The 21917-nt window shown below is 36.1% G+C and overlaps 1 protein-coding gene across 1 annotated transcript in view; it reads left to right on the forward strand.

The window, feature by feature from the left end:
- SPAG17 (sperm associated antigen 17) overlaps nucleotides 1-21917 on the forward strand; it is a 236085-nt gene that overhangs the window by 129590 nt on the left and 84578 nt on the right. Inside the window, exons 18-24 of the mRNA XM_032881319.1 lie at nucleotides 112-266; nucleotides 4422-4600; nucleotides 6189-6280; nucleotides 9189-9428; nucleotides 10432-10543; nucleotides 14009-14167; nucleotides 15317-15430. Of these exons, the coding sequence (XP_032737210.1) occupies nucleotides 112-266; nucleotides 4422-4600; nucleotides 6189-6280; nucleotides 9189-9428; nucleotides 10432-10543; nucleotides 14009-14167; nucleotides 15317-15430 (1051 nt within the window). The remainder of the gene's footprint in view (nucleotides 1-111; nucleotides 267-4421; nucleotides 4601-6188; nucleotides 6281-9188; nucleotides 9429-10431; nucleotides 10544-14008; nucleotides 14168-15316; nucleotides 15431-21917) is intronic.

Below are 21917 nucleotides of genomic sequence, written 5' to 3' on the forward strand. Positions count from 1 at the left end.
TGAGATATGCCCTACCAAGAATCCCTTCTTCTGGGGGGGGAAACACACACACACACACACACACACACACACACACACACATACACAATAATGCAAATATATTGATTTCAGGTTCTTCAAGAAGCCAACCAGCAATACAGGTGGATTGATTCTTATTACCATACCCAGGACAACTCTCTACTTTTAGTCTTTCATAATCCAATGAATGTACAACGTCTGCATTGTGAACATTGGAATATTGCTCTTCACTCCAATGTTGGATTCAGGTAACCAACTTTGTTTAGTTAATCGCTATCTTAGTTTAGTTACCTTGTTAGTTACTTAGTCACCTGGTTAGCTTCTTAGTCTAAGCAAGGTGGCTCAAGTCAAAGAAAATTTCAATTTAGTTCAAGCCAAAGTTCTGAGCTGTACCAGCCACTGTGATAAGCATCAGAGCTATACCACTAAAGAAGACAGATATCATTTTGGGACCAGCTAAGTCTAATGAGGATGCTCTTACCTCACACCTGATTTATTTAGATTCTAATAAAACTGCCTCTGAGAGATTTCAAGTAGAAATTCTGAAACATGACATTCTGCATGCTGATTTTGGACAACTCCACTTGATCTGGGGAAAACTCAAAGGTAGGCAACTGAGTGACATGTCAACACAGCAGCCAGTTGCTCAGCAAACTGAGACCTCTGGAAATCAGTGATTTTCTTCCAAGCTCCTTGATTATTTCTTCAGGATCTTAAAGCTTTGTTCTCTTCTCAGTAATGATGAGAATATTTCATTTTTTCATTGCTGGTTAATGTATATCCAGTATTTATTATTTGCACAGCATTGTTTTAGCTTAAAAGGATACAAAATGATAGAAAATGGACTTGCAGAATAACTGGGGAAAGAGATTGTGTACTAATCCTTTGCTCACATATACAGCTTACATAATATAGTACATTATTTTGGGAAGAATAGGAACACTTCACATGGAAAACTGTTTAGAGATAGTGGCTCTTTGGGGGATGGATGGCAGGGTCCATTGGGAGAGAGGATAGTGTGAAAGGATGAGGAACAGATTATCTACAACATTTGCAATTCTTCTAAAATTAATCTTCTATTCAGGATTTCTATTCTTTCAATTACTTTTGTAATTTACATTGCAATTACAATGTAATTTACATTGTTCTACAACTTCATGCATGACATTTGGATTTTGGATGTCTATTACAATAAAATCAAATAGTATTGTCATGATAAATGTCCATTCCTGAGTGAGATGTATTAATGTCTGTCTTTTTTATTATAATTTTGTCTGTTTCTCCTGTTAGCTTTCATGTGTACTGTGTGTATGTTTAAATTTATTTTTAAATCTGTATTTTTAAAACCATCCTTCTTAATGCATTTTAACTTTTACCAACATAACATATCCTTCTTGTTCCCTTTAATGTTTTTGACCTTGAATTTCACCACATTTGATATAAGTATCATCGGACAGTGTCTTTTTTTTTTTTAGATTTTATTTATTTATTTGACACACAGAGAAAGAAATCACAAGTAGTCAGAGAGGCAGGCAGAGAGAGAGGGGGAAGCAGGCTCTCCGCAGAGCAGAGAGCCCGAAGCGGGACTCGATCCCAGGACCCTGAGATCATGACCTGAGCTGAAGGCAGAGGCTTAACCCACTGAGCCACCCAGGCACCCGGGACAGTATCTTTTATATAAAAATTTACTAATATAACTTTCTCAATCATTTTACATGTCAACTAGGAATTGTGTCTCACAATATTAATAGAAAACAGACTACAGTGGTTAAACTAATAAGGGGATTAGTTTTCTTCTGTAGTGAGAAATCTGTAATTGGGCAGTGTCTCAGGGATAGTGCAGCTACTCACCAAAGTTGTCAAGGATCTGGACCTTTTCTGGCTTCCTAAGTAGCCATCTGCCACCCTTTCATTTTCTTGCATCATTTTGATTTATAGCTACATGTCTTTTAAATACCAGCTTGGATTTTTCAGCTACTCTGAGATCCTCTGTCTTTGAAAAGATTTTAATAAAAATTAGTAACAATATTTTTTTATATTTTATTTTATTTTTTCAGTGTTCCAAGATTCATTTCTTATAACAATATTTTTAAACTTTATATTTTATTTTTAAAAAAATTTTATTTACTTGAGAGAGAGAGACAGACAGATGGACAGAGAGAGATCATGAGCAGGAGAGAAGGGCAGAGGGAGAAGAAGTCACCCTGCTGAGTAGGGAGCCCAATATGGGACTCGATGCCAGGACCCTAGGATCATGACCTGAACTGAAAGCTTAACTGACTGAGCCACCTGGGTGCACCTATTTTTATTTTATTTTTTTTTTTTTGAGAGAGAGATCACACACGAGTAGTGGGGGAGGAGCAGAGGGAGAGATAATCTTAAGCAGGCTTCATGTCCACCTCAGAGACCAACAGAGAGCTCAGCCTTATTTCCCTGAGATCATGACCCGAGCCAAAATCAAGAGTCAGACATTCAACTGACTGAGCCACCCAGGTGCCCCTAAAACTTTATATTTTAAAGAATTTATTTATTTACTTCTATTTTTATCAATAATGTCTTTGGCTTCATCTTACCATTTAATAAGTATATTTCTACTTAAGGATTAATCCCTTTTCTTCTTTTTGTTAGATCGAATTTTTAGTTCATTCTTAATGTGTGATGTTTTTAAAGTTATACATTCTATTTATATCCTTCTAGAGGTATCCTTTTAAATCACATGTTTAAATATTTTGTAACATAATTGGAGTTAATGAGTATTAATATCATTTCACAAAAAATGTTAAAATTTTTAACATATTTTCACTTACTCCCAACCAATCGTCTACCTCCCATTTTGAAATTTTATTTCCAATTATTAAGTAATATTTTCTAATCACAGACAAGTAACACAAATATTTATTTACATTTAATTACAAATCGTACTTTTTTTTTCCTCAATTCTTATTTATATCCCATGTTATCTTCTTTCTTAGATTTATTTTTTCAATGCAGCTGGAGTACATTTGTGAGCACTTCTTTCAGAAAGTATCTATGGCTGGTGAATTCCTGAATCATTGCATGCTGACATATTCTCTATTTTGTCACCTCATTTGAATACTGATTTGGCTGTGTTCCTTCATCCCAGAAAAATAGCAAGAACTCTAGGTTTTGTTTGAAAGGCAGACTCATTGAAAGGTTCTGAACTGGAGAGAGACATAATCTGACTTAAGAATGAAAAGAATCTCTCTAATGACTCTGTTGAGAGTAGACTACAGAGGATCAAGATTGGGACACAGAGACAGGCTGGGAGACTACTGCAAACATCCTAGCAAGAGGTGATGGTGGCTTAAACCGGGAAGATAACAGTAAAGTTTAAGTGAGAAGTGATTAGATTTTGAATATATTTAAAAAAAAAAAATCATTTGGGTCTCCCAAGAGATTGGAAGGGAGTGTGAGAAAATAAGAGCGGTCCAAGGATGCCTTCAGGGCATTTGGGCTGATCAACTTGAACTATAGGCTTGCTATCAGTTAAGACGCCATAAAGGCTTGATGGGGCAGTTTGGAAAGGAAGATCAGTCAATTTAGGAACAGGTTGAGTTTAAGATATCTTTTCCTTTCGCAATGAAGATGTTGGGTATCCATAACTCATAGTCTACAGTTTTCAGTTAATTTCTTTAAAAGGAATCAAGAATGGAAGAAATTTGTGAAATGACCTGAGTATAAAATCCCTCTAGCTTTATTTTTCAAGCTTTAGAAGTCTCACTTTCACACGATTTGACGATAACTAATCTTGATGGTCAAACCTAAATATTTCAACTTATTTCCTCAGAAGCAACTCTCTCAGGACATTCATATGTTAAAGTATACATAACATTTCATTACAAATAAGTACAGTCATCGATATAAATAGAATGAATGGGTTTGGAAACAAATATGACCGAATCCTGGTGAACAACAACTCACTGGTGTGAGCATAAGTGCACAAGCAGTGTAGGGCACAGTATTTGGGGTGTGGGTATTTGCAGGTCAGGAAGTTTTACAGCAAGACTTCAGCATTTCAATTAATCCGGCAAGTCAATTAAAAGAGTTTCTATTATGCTATAAAATTTCCCTAAAAAGAGATTGCACCATATTACTCTCTAGCTAATAGTGCTGGAAGAATCAAACTTTTTAATCCTCTACTGGGATGGAAATGTATCATTTTTAAATATGTATGTCTTTAATTGTGGATGAAGATGGCATTTTTCATATGTTCACTGGATATTTATATGTGACAGTTTTGTACAAATTACACCTAGGATATATCTGAGTCTATTGCATTTGTTACGTGGGCAATTTTCATTTGCACATTTGGTATCTTAAGTATTGGTTGATTATAACTAACAGTAACAATTGTTATTTGCTCCTTTTTGCCTTTTTTTAAGGAATTATTTGGAACTTGTGGCAAAATCCATTCAAGATTGGGTCATAAAAGAAGAAGCCATATATCAAGAATCTAAAATGGCTGAGGAAATCAATAGGACAAAGGCTGAGCTGGAACTGAAATCTGCTGGTGCCAAAATCACTTCTCCTGGCAAAATCAATGCTATTAAAAAATCTAAAAGTAAGTAACTGGTTGAACTTACATGTAAAGACCAAAGACATTTTCCTATTTGTTAATGTAATCAGGACTGAATACTTAAGTATTAAAAAGAGTTGCCTATAAATTTCTGTGACTCTTTACTTTTTCTAAAAAATCAAATAGTTGCATTCCAAATATGATGAGATCGATGATGGGATAATGGAATATTTGACATTATATTGATGCTGCTTCCTGACACACCTGGTAGATTCTATCTGTCCAGCAGATTAAATGTGATGTTAGGGAAATGCCAGATGTCTTTATTTTGACAGGGTTGATAGGTTCATCTATCTAGGATTTATTGACAATATAGGAGAAAAATTCAGAGTCAGTATCTCTCCATTAGAATGCTTACAGATTCCAAAAGTAAGATTAAAACAAGACCTTTCTTAGGAGAGTAAGCAGAAGAGTCCCAAGACTAACTGGAGGTAAGAACCTGAAAATAAAGGGAAAATGGTTTATTGGGGGCTTGTGACAGGCACTTGACAGAATGTAGAATCAATACATACATTTATTTTTGTTAATTTCCATGGCTTTGTTGAAGTGGGGAAAGGAAAGAGGGTGAAAAAAAGAGGAAGGATACTTGATAAAGAAGTAAAGCAATGAGGTAACTTTTCTGGAAAATAGAAATATCTCACTAGGTTCATGCATAGGAAATGTTTTCCATGTTAATAATCTTTATTATTTCTGATAGCAGAAGTTGAGAGAGTGATTTCTTGTAAAGAAGCAAAGCTATATATTTTCCAAAGATTTTGCAACTTCTGTCAGTTACCAAAAGAATTTCTGCTGGCTTGATTTTAAAATAAAAATTAGAAAGCCAAGTTGGTAATGAATCAGTCACCATCCACAAAAATGCTTATATAATCAATCCATCCATCAGCTTGACCTTGCTCCTGATGGGAGCATAGAAGGACAGCATTATGTACCTGGAATGATAGATTGGAGCTATATAAAAAAGAGAGGTAGGGTCACCCTCTCACAATACCGTCTAGGGCCACACTTGCCTATGAGCAGGAAAATTTGTGGGTTGACTGCTTTTTCTTTATTCTCTTCTGAACAGAATCCAAAGCTTAATTACCATCTAGATGCCTGGGGGAAAACCAGAAAATGGTCAGTTTGGGATGGGAATACACTTGGTAGGTATTGCATTCATTTTGAGACCTTTTAAGTCAGGAAAGTTGTAAATCTTCAAAAACAGAATGACTGTAATGGCAAGAGGAGGGCTTCAATGTAAATTAGATTTGTTCTGTGTGGTCTTTTAAGGGTTAATCTAGGAATTTTAGGTTATAGCTGTAGGAAGAGAGAGTCTACTTCAATAAAAGCTTCAGGGTCACAACATAGTGAAAATGGAAGTCCCTGCTTCCACCAAGGACAATGACTTCCTCATCTCTAGAGGAGCTCAGTTCCACTTCAGACATCCGCTCTGGAGGCAGCGAGAAAAAGTGAGGGATGAATGAATGGAGAGTTGGACTTGATTGCCTGTAAAATCCCCTACAATCCAGACATTTGGTCCTTCTATGAATCTTTGTTGTTGAGAGTTACTAAGAAATTTAATTTTCTCTGGTTATAGGTAGCAAAGGAATGAGCAAAACAGAGATAGCAGATCATGAAAAAGAAAAAGAGAAGGAAAAGATTCCTTTCATTTTAGAAGGCTCTCTCAAGGTAATTCAAAGAAAGACAAATGACACTGAATCATTACAAATTCAAATTTACTGTGTGATAGAAAGTTTGCGTGGTGAAATAGAAGTGATCTTTTTTACTAAACTCTCAGAAATAATTGAATCTGCAATGAAAAAGCAGTCTCTCCGCTGAGCTGTCTTCTTCTCCAGGTGATAAACCTTTAAAGGACTCTGTGTCATTCACATTTACATAACCAAAATCCAGGGCAGTGTCTTGTTCATACTTAGTATACTCTCAGTTTCTGCTGCAGGTGTTTGTTTTTTGTTTCCAATTTTTAATTGGAATTTTAATTACAAAATTGATATATGGTTTACAATAAATCAAAATTACTTTGGCTCTCCTAAGCCCCTGAAAATAAGAAATAGTAATGATTTGGTATGCTCTATACTCATACCTGCACACATGTACAAATAAGGAAGAAGGCCTGCATTTGTTTGGTTTTGATTTAGATTGATATATATTTTTTTTACTCTGCCACATAACTTTTTTTCATAGCAACATAGCATGACTGTCACTTCCAAATAATATCTAGAGATTTAACTTATTTACAGAGCAGTATTGTTAGTCTATAATTTGGATATTTATAAAGTATAAAACAATTTCCTTATTAATAAGTATCATTTATGTTTTTATTTATACAGAAATATTTTACTTTTATGTAGTCAAATCCATCATTTTTGGCCAAAATTTAAAAGACAAAAAGCACATTTTGTTAAGGATGTGAAGCAAAGTGAATTCTCATATACTGCTGGTTGAAATATAAGTGGGCACTTCTACTTTGGAAAGCTGGACATACCTATTAAAATCAAGCATACTCTCTCTCTCTCTCTCGCTCTGTCTCCTTTCAAATAAAAAAATAAAATCTTAAAAAAAAAAGAAATATTAAAGGGGATCCTGTAAGTGGAGAGAGCACCCAAAAGTAACAGAGGCCAGAAAGGAACAGAAGCAATATACAGAAAGAATGACTTTATAGGTAATACAATGACACTAAATTTATTTCTTCCAATAGTTGCTCTGAATGTAAATGGAATAAATGCTCCAATCAGAAGACACAGAGTATCAGATTAGATAAAAAAGGAAGACCTATCTGGTATCTGTAAGAAATTCATTTTAGACCTAAAGGACACCTCCAGATTGAAAGTGAGGAAATGGAGAACCACTTATCATGCTATGGGATATCAAAAGAAAGCTGGGGTAGCAATCCTTGTACCAGACAAATTAGATTTTAAACCAAAGACTGTAGTAAGGGATGAAGAGGGACACTGTATCATAGTTAAAAGTTATTCAACAAGAAGATCTAACAATTATAAATATTTATGCTCCTAACGGGAGAATCCAGTTACATAAGCCAGTTAATAACAAAGTTAAAGAAACACATTGATAATAATACAATAATAGTAGGAGACTTTAACACCCCACTCACAGCAATGGACAGATCATCTAAGCAGAAGATCAAAGAAGAAACAAGGGCTTTGAATAACACACTGGACCAGATGGACTTCACAGATACATTCAGAACATTCCATCCTAAAACAACAGAATACACATTGTTCTGGAGTGTCCATGGAATAGTCTCCGGAATAGATCACATACTATGAAATATCATATGAAATCATATGATATTTGTTTTTCTCTGACTGACTTATTTTTGAAGTCCACACACCTCTGTTACTTCCTGCTTTAAACTCATTGGCCTTCCTGAATGTTAGGGTCCATGTCTTTCATCAACTCTGGAAATGGCTCAGCCATAATCTATTCAAATGCTACCTTTTCTAAAGTTCTATTTCATTTCTAACAGAGATTTCAAACTCACCTTCTTATTTTTGATACTTTTTTTGTTTCCTATTTAACTTTGGACACTTCTTTCTCTTTAAACAAATTAAAGATTAAGCAGATTAAAATACTTATGTTATATCCTCTATTTGATAATTCCAATATCTTCTTCGACTTCACAGATATGTCTTCACAGTATGCTTCTCCTTCAGATTCTTGCTTCTGGCTTACTTCCTCATTCTCATTTGTGAGCGCATATCCACCCACAACCTTTTTAGAATACATTTTTAAGGTAATATATTTTGGCCTCAAATCTGTGTGAGGACAACTTGTCATTAGTTCTCAGGGGAGATTCCCCCCACCTCTTCTCAACCTTTAACTCAGGGACAAAGAAGCAAGCTAGAATTCATGCTCTTCCTCTATAGGGAAAGTTGTTTTTTTTTTTAGTTCATCCAACGAAGGTGTCATTTTTTAAAAATATCTGCTCTATTCAGAGGTCTCTGATTTGATCTCCCAAGTTAATGCTCTAGTCCCTGTAACTCATTGAAACTCCTGTTCTAAGCTGCCAGGGATGGACATAAAGCCCTCAGAAACTTCTGAATACTCCTGTTCCTCACTAGACTAGTGCTTTTTCATACCTTTTATTTTGTTGCCAGCCCTGCTATGCATTGCAATGACAATTTACATTTTATCTATCATTTTTGAAATGTTTTATGCCAGGAGTGTTTCTTTGCACATCTGGTCCACCATATTGCTGGATTAACCACGACTTAAACTAGGGACTGGATTCATGTGGAAAAATATAGAAGGCAGGGAGACCAGCTAAGAGGCTGATGTAATAGTTCAGGATAAAATGAGAAGACCTGAATTAAAGGAAAATTCAAAGAAGGTGAGAGAGGAAGCTCAGTAAAGAGAATTCTCTAAAGAGCTTGGCAGGGCGTGGTACACGGAAGTTTGGTGAAAGAAGAGAGTCAAGGGTAACTCCAAGGTTTCTAGCTCAGTATCTTAATTTATCAGAGATGCCTTACAAAAAGCATATGAAGTATTCTCCAAAATGAACCTGAATGGGATCTAATTTGTTTCAAAGTCCTGTTAATTTTTTTAAATGTGTTTATAGGCATGGAAAGAAGAACAAGATCGATTAGCAGAAGAAGAGCGCTTAAAGGAAGAAAAAAAAGCAGAAAAGAAGAATAAGGAAGCTGGTAAAAAGAAAGGCAAGGAAAGGGTAGAGAAAGAAGACAGTAAAGCTTCAAAGAAAAAATTCCTTTTCAAGGAGAAATCTAAAGAAGAACAAATGAAGATTCCAGAAGTAGCAGAGGAACCCCTCCAGCAACCAGAACCTGAGATCATTTATCCGGTAAAATCAGCGTTCCAAGAAGCCTCTTTGGGTCCTTACAAATTGTTCTGGGAGAAACATAGCTTCTGTGGAATCACAAGGTTCCCAGTCTTCACTGACACCACAGAAGGCCTTGAAGTTTCTTCTAGCGTAGATGATCTCAGACCCATACTCAACCCTCAGATACATAGGACTTTCATTGTAGCCAGTCATCAAGATGGGAATACCGTCAGGCCAGTTTTTCTTGAGTACTGTGAAACTAGGTTACTAAGAACAAGAAAAATGGAGATTTGACACAAAAGCATTCATTTAGGTTAATGTAAATAAAGCAACTGTGAAAGATCAAAGTGAATACAAAGGTTAGCTGTATCGTCTCAGGTGACAGGCATTACTAAGTATGCACCCATGTATTTTGCTTGTTGGCATTGGTAAAATCATCCCTTTGCCAGTCTGTCCCTCAGGCAGTCTTATAAGGAAAACCTAATGGGCAAGAGATGGACAAAAATGTAACAGCCCTTGTTCTTTCTAGTAGCTACTCTAAGCCAGTTCTCAGGCATTAGCATGCATCACAATCATTTGGAGTTCTATTAGCAACACTTAGCAAAAATTGTCATTACCATATTACTTCCTAAAGTATAAAGTGTCAAGAAAAATGCATAAAGTTTCACTATTCCTCAATATATCAGTTTACTTTAAACAGAAAATTAATAGCCAATGAAAGAGAAATTGATTTCTTCTTCCATTGCTTTTCAGTAGTATAATTATTTGATCTGTACTAGCTGGAAGGATGCTCCGGAAGGATGCTCCGGTGAACAGATTTTAAAATCATGGACCTCCTTTAATTCTGTCTTGTAATATCACGGGAGGTGCTAAAGATAATATGGACACTGTCCTGTGAGTCTATAAAGTGACAGACATTCATTTAGCAGAATTAAGCTTACAGCAACTTTAACTGGCTCACACTGTTGAGTTGATTTTTGTCAGTTGCCGTTTCACACTCAAAGCCTGATGTTTTCCCTTCTAGTTTCATGGATATAATATGGGAGACATACCCATCCAAATCTCAGGAACAAATTCTTATCTGTATCCTTCAGATGGAGGGCAGATTGAAGTAGAGAAGACAACATTTGAAAAAGGTACCTTTTGAACACAGCCGGTTAATAGTTTGGAAGATACTAACCCATTTCAGATCATCTTGGGGCCTTGTACCCTTGGATGTGATAGGTGAGGGTGGTAATGTACCCAATCTTCTTTATAATACACCACATTCAGCACTTCCAGCCTTCACATTCTTCTGTTACAATTGACTGCAAGGCACAAGCCAGCTGAGAGGTTAGCTGAGACATACTGTTACAAACATTCTGGTTGTTAAAATCTTAAAATGTTTCTGTATGATTTGAAAATATTATAATTGTAACCACAATAAACATAATTAATTAGTAATATTAATTACAGCATGTAGTGTTATCTCAGAAACCAAACACACACTGTGATTTGAGAGCAAATTTCTAATCTGGGCTCTGGAGCACCAAGCTTGGGGTTCTGCTACCAAGGTCCAGGTATTTTTGCCACAGAGAAGTTTCTTCTGGATTCAGAAGTCTTTGAATGGGAGATGAGCCTTGTGGATGCAGTGAGGACCTAGTCTAGAAAACCCCTAAAGGAAATGTGTAATTCTTCCCAAGAAGCAGATATGAGCTCTAGGGAACCTATCTGGGACATCTTGTAGGGTCTATCTTTTCACTGGGCTTTAAAGATCTCTTAGGTAGGGGTGCCTGGGTGGCTCAATGGGTTAAAGCCTCTGCCTTCAGCTCAGGTCATGATCTTAGGGTCCTGGGAGAAAGCCCTGCATTGGGCTCTCTTCTCAGAAGGGAGCCTGCTTCCCCTTCTCTCTCTCTCTCTTCCTGCCTCTCTGCCTACTTATGATCTCTGTCTGTCAAATAATTTAAAAAAAAAAAAAAAAAGATCTCTCAGGTGGATTTGAGAACCTGGGCTTTATTTGGTAGCTTATTGTCTCTCAGAACTGTGAGGAGGTCAGTGTGGAAGAAATTTGAGCAGGGCCCTATTTAATGTCCACAAGGTTATGCCCCCCAGCAAGGGGTAACACAGGCTCCTCCTACCCCCACCCTCTGTCTGGCACCAGACTTACCCCTCCTCATTTCCTATCCTCCCCTCCCTACCTTTCTCTATCTCAACCCCTCTCTCTTCCCTTCTTTCTTTCTTGTCATCTAATATCTACCAATTTAAGAAGGAAGTCATTGCAAAAGTTACATACTGTTCCCTATGTGAAATCATGGCTCAAGTGGAAGCATCATTAGATGATAATCACCACATCAAACAAAAAATCACATCAATAATTTTTAAAATAAAAAGGCCTGAAAGTCATTCAAATTATTTAAACAATGGTTGGTGGTACAACTTATATCAAATGTCAGACCATTTTATTATATAAGGCTTGTTTATTTAAACCATGATAGGGATTGTTATTAATATAGGTACACATATTTATATTATCATGTTTTCATAGTTGATATTTGATATTTTGAATATTTTTAATATCGTCCTGGGGTATAGTGTACAATTAATAGTAATTAAAAATGGAGCTCAAAATCACATAACTGAGAAAACTACTGGACTCAATTTTTGTGTTGCTATGTTCTATTTTCCATAACTATTCCTCACGCTTATCGAAATTTGTATATGCTCGTGTTTATTAGTTTCAGACAAGTCACAGCAAATACTAATCCTATCAATTAGGTAGAAGATAGCTCAATCAAAGTTGAAAAGAATAAGCTGGATTAGAAAAAAAAAGGGGGGGGGGCACCTGGGAGGCTAAGTGGTAAAGCCTCTGCCTTTGGCTCAGGTCATGATCCCGGAGAGGGAGCCCACTTCCTCCTCTCTCTCTGCCTACCTCTCTGCCTACTTGTGATCTCTGTCTGTCAAATAAATAAAAATAAAAATCTTAAAAAAAAAAAAAAAAAGAAGAAGAAGAAGAGAAGAGAAGGAGAAGGGAGTTGAGGGAAATTGGAAGGGGAGGTGAAACATGAGAGACTATAGACTTTGAAAAACAATCTGAGGGTTTTGAAGGGGCGGGAGGTTGGGAGGTTGGGGGAACCAGGTGGTGGGTATTGGAGAGAGCATGGATTGCATGGAGCACTGGGTGTGGTGCAAAAACAATGAATACTGTTACGCTGAAAATAAATTAAAAAAATTAAAAAAAAAATTTAAAAAAAAAAAAGGCAAAAAATGAGAACACCAGAAGAGGGAAACTGCCATTTGGAAAATTCTGATTTGCTGCTACTAATGATAACAGTACTATAATTACCATTGATGTAATTCTTTATAAGCTGTAAAATACAACTAGCTCATGTGATTAATCACCAAGTTGAGTATAGGTGTACAATAGTCTCAACCAATGTATTTTCTCTTTTGTAATTTGATTAGAAAGTCTGCAAACATCTCCCTGATCCGCTTGCCATTTATTTCTGGCTCCTGGGTCACATCTACAGGGGCCAGGCTAGAGTGACATCATGGTATTCCTGTTACCAAAAAAGTGTGTATTAGGAGGAGAGAGAGAAAAAAAAGAGGAAAGAAAGGGGAAAAAAGAATTTTTAAAAAAGAAAAAGAAAAATAGAAAATGATCTTGATGGAAAAAAAAAAATTTTAAAGATATACTGTGGAAGGGGGTAGAATCCCATAACTAACTGCTGAGAAGGGACCTGCTTTGCGGAGTAGGGGAAGGCCCAGGGAGTGGGGCAGGGGGCTGCTCAATCACTCTGGGGTCTCACCATGGACACGTTTCAACGGCACAAGCTGCTCCCCTTGTTTCCCCGTCCCACTTCACTCCCTTGGGGACTGCTCAAGTGTAGGTGGGCATGGGTGGTAGGAGGGGTATTTTTACCCAGGGCTCTGGAAGCACACCAAACTGTTCTGCTTATTACCTTCCCTCCATCTTCTCCCTAACTTTCCACAGTCCCCTCCACCTGCTCTTGTCTTGCCAATTTGCCACCCACCCACCCCTCTTTTCAGGCTGTCTGCCCTTCCAGATTCCTGGTGATCTCTCTTGTTTCCTTTTGTTTCTTTTTGTTTTGAGTGTCTTTCTTTGCAGGTTTCTGTAGCCAGAAGATCTCCCTCCTGCTCCCAGAGGCTCCAGTGTAAAATCCCCTACCCCCTGGGGAAATGCACTACCTTGTTTTGGGGTGGGTTTTTCTTTGTTTTCCGGTTTTTTGTTTTGTTTTGTTTTCCTTTGCCTTTTTTTCCCTTTTATTTTATTTTTCCATTTTATTTTATTCCCTTTTTCCCCCCTTTTATTTTATTGAACAGGGAGGTGGGAGGTGGATTTTTTTTTTTTTTTTTTTTTTTGGACTCATTTCCAGGTGGGTGGGAGTTTTTTTTTTTTTTTTAATATGTGTCATGAATAAAGTTGTCTTTGAAAATTTAAAAAAAAATCACATTATTCCTTAGGCATCTTTCTATAAAATAGTGATGTCCATAGATGTTTCCATGCCCTTAGTTACATTCTATGCTGCATTATTTAGGTGTCTTGTCAAGGACCTTAATGGGGCATCAGCAGCAGCCCATCTTCTATCCCTTATTTTCCCCAGGGCCAACTTTTATCAAGGTGACAGTGAAAAAGGACAAGCACACTTTTATAATTCATTTAAAAGACCCTAAGGAAATTGTGAAAAGGGGAAAAAAAGAAGAGGATTGTTCTTCAGAAGATGTGAAAGAAAAAAGAGAGGAAGAGCAAAATCTTGAAACAGGTAAGCCGTAGCATCTCTGTGTCAAACCCACACTTCTCTTCCACTTAGCAACTAGGCTCATTTTTCCAGATGGTAAGGAAAGTGTTTTACGATTCTGCTTATATACATTTTCCCTGAGGTAATGTGTACCTGCATTATATACATAGCACATCTACAATGGACTGCTAACTTGGTTTTGTCCCCTTTGGATGACCAGCCATTGATTCCAGTTGTCATACAAAGTCTATGTAGCTGGCTACCTTTATGTAGCAACATTGCATTTGCAATATCCATTCTGGCCTGAATTTTGTTTTACACAACTTGTATAAGTGCAGTCTCTAGGACTCAGGTCCGCATTAGTTGATTTCTACTGAAGTTTTAGCATTTCTCCAATATTCACTACAAATGCTGGGCTTTCCTTCTGTGCTCTATCACTTAGTTCTCTCCATGGTATCAAATTTCTTAGGTTGCAAGGACAAGAGAAAAATCCTACATTTGGTCTTGATAGTCTCTACTTGCTAATAGATGGAGCTCCAGGTGTTTGTCCATTGAAAATATAACACGAATCTTCCTGATAACACTATTTAACATCTCTAGGCAACACCACCCAGAGAAACAATGTTATCTGCCCAGTGTGACATAGGTTATACCTGCAAAAGGAGAAGGGTTAATTAATAGGATGTCTTAAACTCAAACTAGTAAAAAGACAAATAGCCAAATCTTACTAATAAATTCATGGTCCAGTATTTTCCAAACTCAAGAACATAATGTTTGAAAGTTTGAATGTCCTCCAGACCTTAAAACAGAAATTTTTAAATTATTTTTCTTTGTTTTGCCTGATAAAAGACTATGTGGTTTATTATAAAAATTAAGAAATATAAGAATATTTAAAGAAAATGAGAGTTGCACCTAATTCTACCACCCCAGCAGTGACCACTATTGCAGTGTATTTCTTACTTTATCATCATGAACATTTTCCCATTCATTAAATACTCTTTGAAAACAAAGTTTTCTAATAATTTCATAATAATTCATTGGTACATACATATATATGAATAATTAAATTAATTATGTCCACATTTTTATCTATGTGATTTCCACTTTGCACTGTTTTGCTTACATTTCTTTTTAATAAAATGGAAATGTCCTTAATTTGAATTTGCCTTTTAGGAAAATCAGATGCAGAGAATAAAGTTATCAGCAAGTTTGGATCTTTTTCTGCCACCTTAGAAAATGGGATCTGCCTCTCAATAAGTTACTATGGACCAAGTGGAATGGCCCCAGGTAAAATAAGCACAACAGCAAGGATAAGTGTTCCATGACCAAGGGCATCTGCCCATCCTCAATCTGCTCACATGTTGATAAACTTGTTTTGATTTAATGCCCCACTTTTCTTAGAAAGGTGGGAATATATGGTTGAGTGTGTACATACGTGTGTGTTTACATGTATGCACATATATAGTTGCTCATACATAGAAAATAACAGTGCTTTGACATTTGAAACAATTTATCATATATACAATTTTACATAGAATCACATATATATATAAAATTATATATATTTCAGTTATCTTTGTTAACTAGCCCGGGAAAATAAGTCTGTTCGTGCCCCCAAAAAGCATGATTTCTCAAAGTATCCTCTTGGTTTTCCACATAATGATATTTTTATGAGTCCTGTGATTGTGGAAATGCTCATTGTGCTTCAGGACTTAACAGTCTTAAAGGAACCATTCATTGGACATCTTAAAGGATTTCTTTACCCCACATTTAACGAACAAATTCTCCAACTGGAAGCTATTTCCTTAGAAACCACAAAATAATATGTCATTTAACCAAGAACCAACTGAGAAATTTTGTGGGCTCCCATGCATTTTACAGGGATATAGGCACACAGATTTAAAAAAAAAAAAAAGCTTTACGAAATTGGAAGATAATCCCTATGCTATATAGCCTTCAAACTACGTATAGATCATAGTGATCCAACTGTCTGCCTTACTATGTAACTTCTTTTCTGCAGAAACATCATTCCATAGGTTCGTTATAATCTTTTTCTTACCTTGTGCAAATATCGTAGTACTCTAGTGAGTTAGAGAGCCCATTAAATTTGTTAGTATTTTTTATTTATTTGGGATTTTGTCTTTTAATCTTATATTTGGTTTGTTTCTAAGCCAGCATTTGAAGTCATTCTCTGCCTAACAAATTATGTATTAACTCCATTACCACACACATTCACTAAAAAATCCTATCCCTTCTGAAAATAGCTTATCGTGATTTCAGATTAAGATATTTATACTCTACTCTCTATCAACAATATTGCTGCTGTTTCCTAGTGATTTCCTTATTCTTGATTTCATCCTTAACTTATTATGCAATTATTCCATTTAAAACAAATGTTCCTAATTTCACATTTATAAGTACTGCATTTGAAAATGTTTATAATATGAAAGAAATAGAAAGGTTTCCAGCATTTGTGGTTGGAAGAATGACTGTTGTTAAAATGTCTATACTATCTAAAGCAATCTACACACTTAATGCAATCCTTATCAAAATACCAAAAGCATTTTTCACACAGCTAGCACAAACAATCCTAAAATTTGTATGGAACCACAAAAGACCCCAAATAGCCAAAGCACTCTTGAAAAGGAAAGCAAAGCTGAGGGCATCACAATTCAGGACTTCAAGTTATATTACAAACCTGTAGTCATCAAGACAGTATGGTGCTGGCACAAAAATAGACACATATATCAGTGAAAAAGAATAAAAAACCCAGAAATAGATTCACATCTATTTTTAGACAAAGCAGGAAAGACTAGCCAATGGGAAAAAGACAGTCTCTTCAATAAATGGTGCTGGGAAAACTGGACAGCAACATGCAAAAGAAGGAAATTCAACCTCCTTCTTATACCTTACACAAAAATAAATTCAAAATGAGTGAAATACCTAAATGTGAGACAGAATACTATCAAAATCCTAGAGAAGAACATAGGAAGAAACATCTTCCACATCAGCCATAGCAACTTCTTACTAAACATGTCTCCAGAGGCAATGGAAACAAAAGTAAAAATGAACTCTTGGGACTTCAAGATAAAAAGCTTTTGCACCACAAAGGAAACAATCAACAAAACTAAAAGGCAGCCAACAGAATGGGAGAGGATATTTGCAAATGATGTATCAGATAAAGGGCTAGTATCCAAAATCCATAAATAATTTATCAAACTGAACACCCAAAAAACAAATAATCCAGTTAAGAAATGGGCAGAAGACATGAATAGACATTTTTCCAAAGAAAACATTTAGATAGCTAACAAATACACTCAAAGATGCTCAACATCACTTATAATCAGAGAAAAACAATTCAAAATTATAAAGAGATGTCACCTCACACCTGTCAGAATGGCTGAAATTAACAACAGAGGAAACAACAGATGTTGGCGAGGATGCAGAGATAGGGGAACCCTCTTACAGTGTTGGTGGGAATCCAAACTGGTGTAGCCACTCTGGAAAACAATATGGAGGTTCCCCAAAAAGTTAAAAATAGAGTTACCCTCTGATCCAGCAGTATATCAGGTATTTATCCAAAGAATATTAAACCACTAATTTGGAAAGATCTGTACAACCATATGCTTATTGCAGCATTATTTACAATAGCCAAATTATGGAAGTAGCTCAAGTGTCCATCAACAGATGAATGGATAAAGAAGATGTGATATATATGTATTTCTTTGATATAGATAGATATTTTGATATATATTTGTTTGATATATATATATATATTTGTTTTAAACAGAATAATTGTGTAATAACATAAAACATAATAGGAATGAAGTCTCATCATTTGCAACAACATAAATGGAGCTGAGAGTATAATGCTAAGAGAAATAAATCAGTTGGAGAAAGACAAATACTATGATTTCACTCATATGTGGAATTTAAGAAACAAAACAGGTGAACATAGGGGAAAATAAAAAAGAAAGAGGCAAACCATAAAACAGACATAACTATAGAGAGGAAACAGAGTGTTGCTGGAGGGGAGTGGGCAGGGGGTGGGCTAAATGGATGATAGGTATTAAGGAGGGCAGTTGTGATGAGCACTGGCTCTTACAGGTAATTGATGAATCAGTAAACTCTACTCCTGAAACTAATACTATATGTTAGCTAACTGAAATTTAAAACTTCAAACAAAAATAAGTAAATTAATAACTAAATATTTGGAGAAATAAATTAAAGTTATCCAAATTGGTAAAGATAAGTAAAATTTTCACTATTTGCAGATGAGATGATACTGTACCCAGAAAACCCAAAAGACTCCACCAAAAAACTGTAAAAATGATAAATGAATTCAGTAATGTCACAGGACTCAAAAACAATGTAGAGAAATCTGTTGCATTTCTATTTACTAATTATGAAGCAGCAGAAAGAGAAATCAAGGAATCACCCCCATATACAGTTGCACCAAAAACCATAAGATACCTAGGAATGTGTATAGCAGCATCATCAACAATGGCCAAATTATGGAAATAGCCCAAATGCCTATCAACTAATGAATGAATAAAGAAGATGTGGAATATATAAACAATGGAATATTATTCTGCCATAAAGAAGAATGAAATCTTTCCATTTGCGACCACATGGATGGAGCCAGAGAGTATTATGCTAAGCAAAAGAAGTCAGGGAAAGAAAATACCATATGATCTCACTGATCTGTGGAATTTAAGAAACAAATCCAAAGATCATATGGGACTAAAAAGAGAGAGGAAAACTAAGAAACAGACTCTTAACTAAGGAGAACAAACTGATGGTTACCAGAGGAGAGGGGGGATGGTTAAACAGATGATGGGGATTAAGGAATGTACTTGCCATGACGAGAACAGGATGACATATGGAATTGTTCAATCACTATATTTTATACCTGAAACTAATATAACACTGCATGTTAACTAACCGGAATTAAAATAAAGACTTTAAAAAAAGAAAATGTTTATAATGTGAATAAAAAGTAATGTTTTCTTTCTTGTATATTAAAAAATGGAAGGCATGAGTATTTGCTAAAAATATAAATTCCTTAGGAAACCCATAATACTGATATTTAAGAACTTTTATCTGCTGGTGAATAAAAAAAATTTCCAATCCAAGTCTCCTCCCCTTAATTGGGTATATAGCTTTCCAGAGATTATTCATCTTTTTTTTTAAGATTTTATTAATTTATTTGACAGACAGAGAAGGAGGGAGCACAAGCAGGGGGAACTGCAGAGGGAGTAGGAGAAACAGGTTCCCCGCTGAGCAGGAAGCCCTCCACGGGGCTTGATCCCAGGACCCTGAGATCATGACCTGAGCCGAAGGCAGACCCTTAACCCATTGAACCACTCAGGCACCCACGGAGCTTATTCATCTTGAGTGAAAATTTATACACATTGATTAATAAATCCCCATTTCCTTCTCCCAAAGGCTATGGCAACCACTGTTTTACTCTTTTTATTAACATTATTTATTTTAATTTAATTAATTACCATATGATGTGTTATTGGCTTCAGAGGTACAGGTCTGTGACTCTTCAGTCTTATATAATACCCAGTGCTCATTACATCACATATCTTCCTCGATGTCCATCACCCAGTTACCCCAATCCACCAACCAACCCTCCTGCAACCCTCAGTTTGTTTCCTATGACTAAGAGTCTCTTATGGTTTGTCTTCCTCTCTGGTTTTGACTTATTTTTTCCTTTCTTCCCCTATGATACTCTGTTTTGTTTCTTAAATTCCACAGATCAGTGAGATCATATGATAATCGTCTTTTACTGATTGACTTATTTTACTTAGCATAACACCATCTAGTTCCATCCATGTCATTGCAAATAGCAAGATTCCATTTTTTGATGGTTGAATAATATTCCATTTTGTATATATACACCACATCTTCTTTATCCATTCATCTGTTTATGGACATCTGTGCTCTTACTATAGTTTGGCTATTGTGGACATTGCTTCTACAAACCTTGTGGTCAGGTTCCCCTTTGGATCACTACATTTGTATCTTTGGGGTAAATACCCAATAGTGCAATTATTCGGTTGTAGGGTAGCTCTACTTTCAAATTTTTTAAACTGTTTTCCAGAATGGCTGCACCAGCTTGCATTCCCACTAACAGTGTGAGACGGTTCCCCTTTCTCCCTGTCCTTGCCAACATCTATCCATTCCTGACTTGTTAATTTTAGCCATTCTGACTGGTGTGGTTTTGACTACAACTGTGGTTTTGATTTGCATTTCCCTGGTGCCAAATGAGGCCGAGCATTTTTCATGTGTCTGGTGGCCATTTGGATGTCTTCTTTGGAGAAATGTCTCTTCTTGTCTTCTGCCCATTTCTTGATTGGATTATTTGTTCTTTGGGTGTTGAATTTGATAAGTTCTTTATAGATTTTGCGTACTAGCCCTTTATCTGATATGTCATTTGCAAATATTTTCTCCCATTCTGTCAGTTGCCCTTTAGTTTTGTTGACTGTTTCCTTTTCTGTGCAAAAGCTTTTTATCTTGGTGAAGTCACAATAGTTTATTTTTGCTTTCGTTTCCCTTGCCTTTGGAGAAGTTTGTAGCAAGAAATTGCTGTGGTCGAAGTCAAAGAGGTTGCTGCCTGTGTTCTCCTCTAAGATTTCGATGGATTCCTGTCTCACATTTAGGTCGTTTGTTCATTTTGAGTCTATTTTTGTATATGGTGTAAGACAATGGTCCAGTTTCATTCTTCTGCATGTGGCCATCCAATTTTCCCAACACCATTTGTTAAAGAGGCTGTCTTTTTTCCCACTGGATATTCTTTCCTGCTTTGATGAAGTTTAGTTGACTATAGATTTGAGGGTCCATTTCTGGGTTCTCTATTCTGTTCCATTGATCTATGTGTCTGTTTTTGTACCAGTGTCGTATTATCTTGATGATTACATTGAATGTGTAAATTGCTTTGCATAGCATAGACATTCTAACAATATTTGTTCTTCCAATCCATGAGCATGAAATGTTTTTCCATTTCTTTGTCTTACTCAATTTCTTTCATGAGTGTTCTATAGCTCTTTTTTATTATGTTAGTCACCATACACTACTTCATTAGTTTTTGATTTAGTATTCCATGATTCATTATTTGTGTATAATACCCAGTGCCATTGCAATATGTGCCTCCTTAAAACCCATAACTGGGCTAACCCATCATCCCCACCCCAACAAAACCCTCAGATTTTTTCTCAAAGTCCATAGTGTCTCATGGTTCATCTTCCCCTCTGATTCCCCCGCTTCAGTTTTACCTTCTTTCTCCTAATATCCTCCATGCTATTCCCTATGTTCTACACATGAGTGAAACCATATGATAATTGTTTTTCTCTTTTTTGTTTTTCTCATATTTCACTTAGCATAATCCCCTCTAGTTCCACCCATGTCAGTGCAAATGGTGGGTATTCATCCTTTCTGATGGCTGAATAATATTCCATCATATATATGAACCACAGTTTCTTTATCTAGTCATCTGTCAACATATCCACTCCCCCTACAGCTTGGCTGTTGTGAACATCACTGCTATGAGCATTGTGGTGCATGTGCCTCTTCTTTTCACTACATCTGTATCTTTGGGGTAAATACCCAGTAGTGCAATTGCTGGGTCATAAGGTAGCTCTATTTTCAACTTTTTGAGGAACCTCCATACTGTTTTCCAAAGTGGCTGTACCAACTTACATTCCCACCAACAGTGTAAGAGGGTTCCCCTTTCTCCACATGCTCTTCAACATTTGTTGTTTCCTGC

This window comes from Lontra canadensis, unplaced genomic scaffold, assembly GCF_010015895.1.
Source record: "Lontra canadensis isolate GAN:19392208 unplaced genomic scaffold, GSC_riverotter_1.0 scaffold75, whole genome shotgun sequence".
NCBI lineage: Eukaryota > Metazoa > Chordata > Mammalia > Carnivora > Mustelidae > Lontra > Lontra canadensis.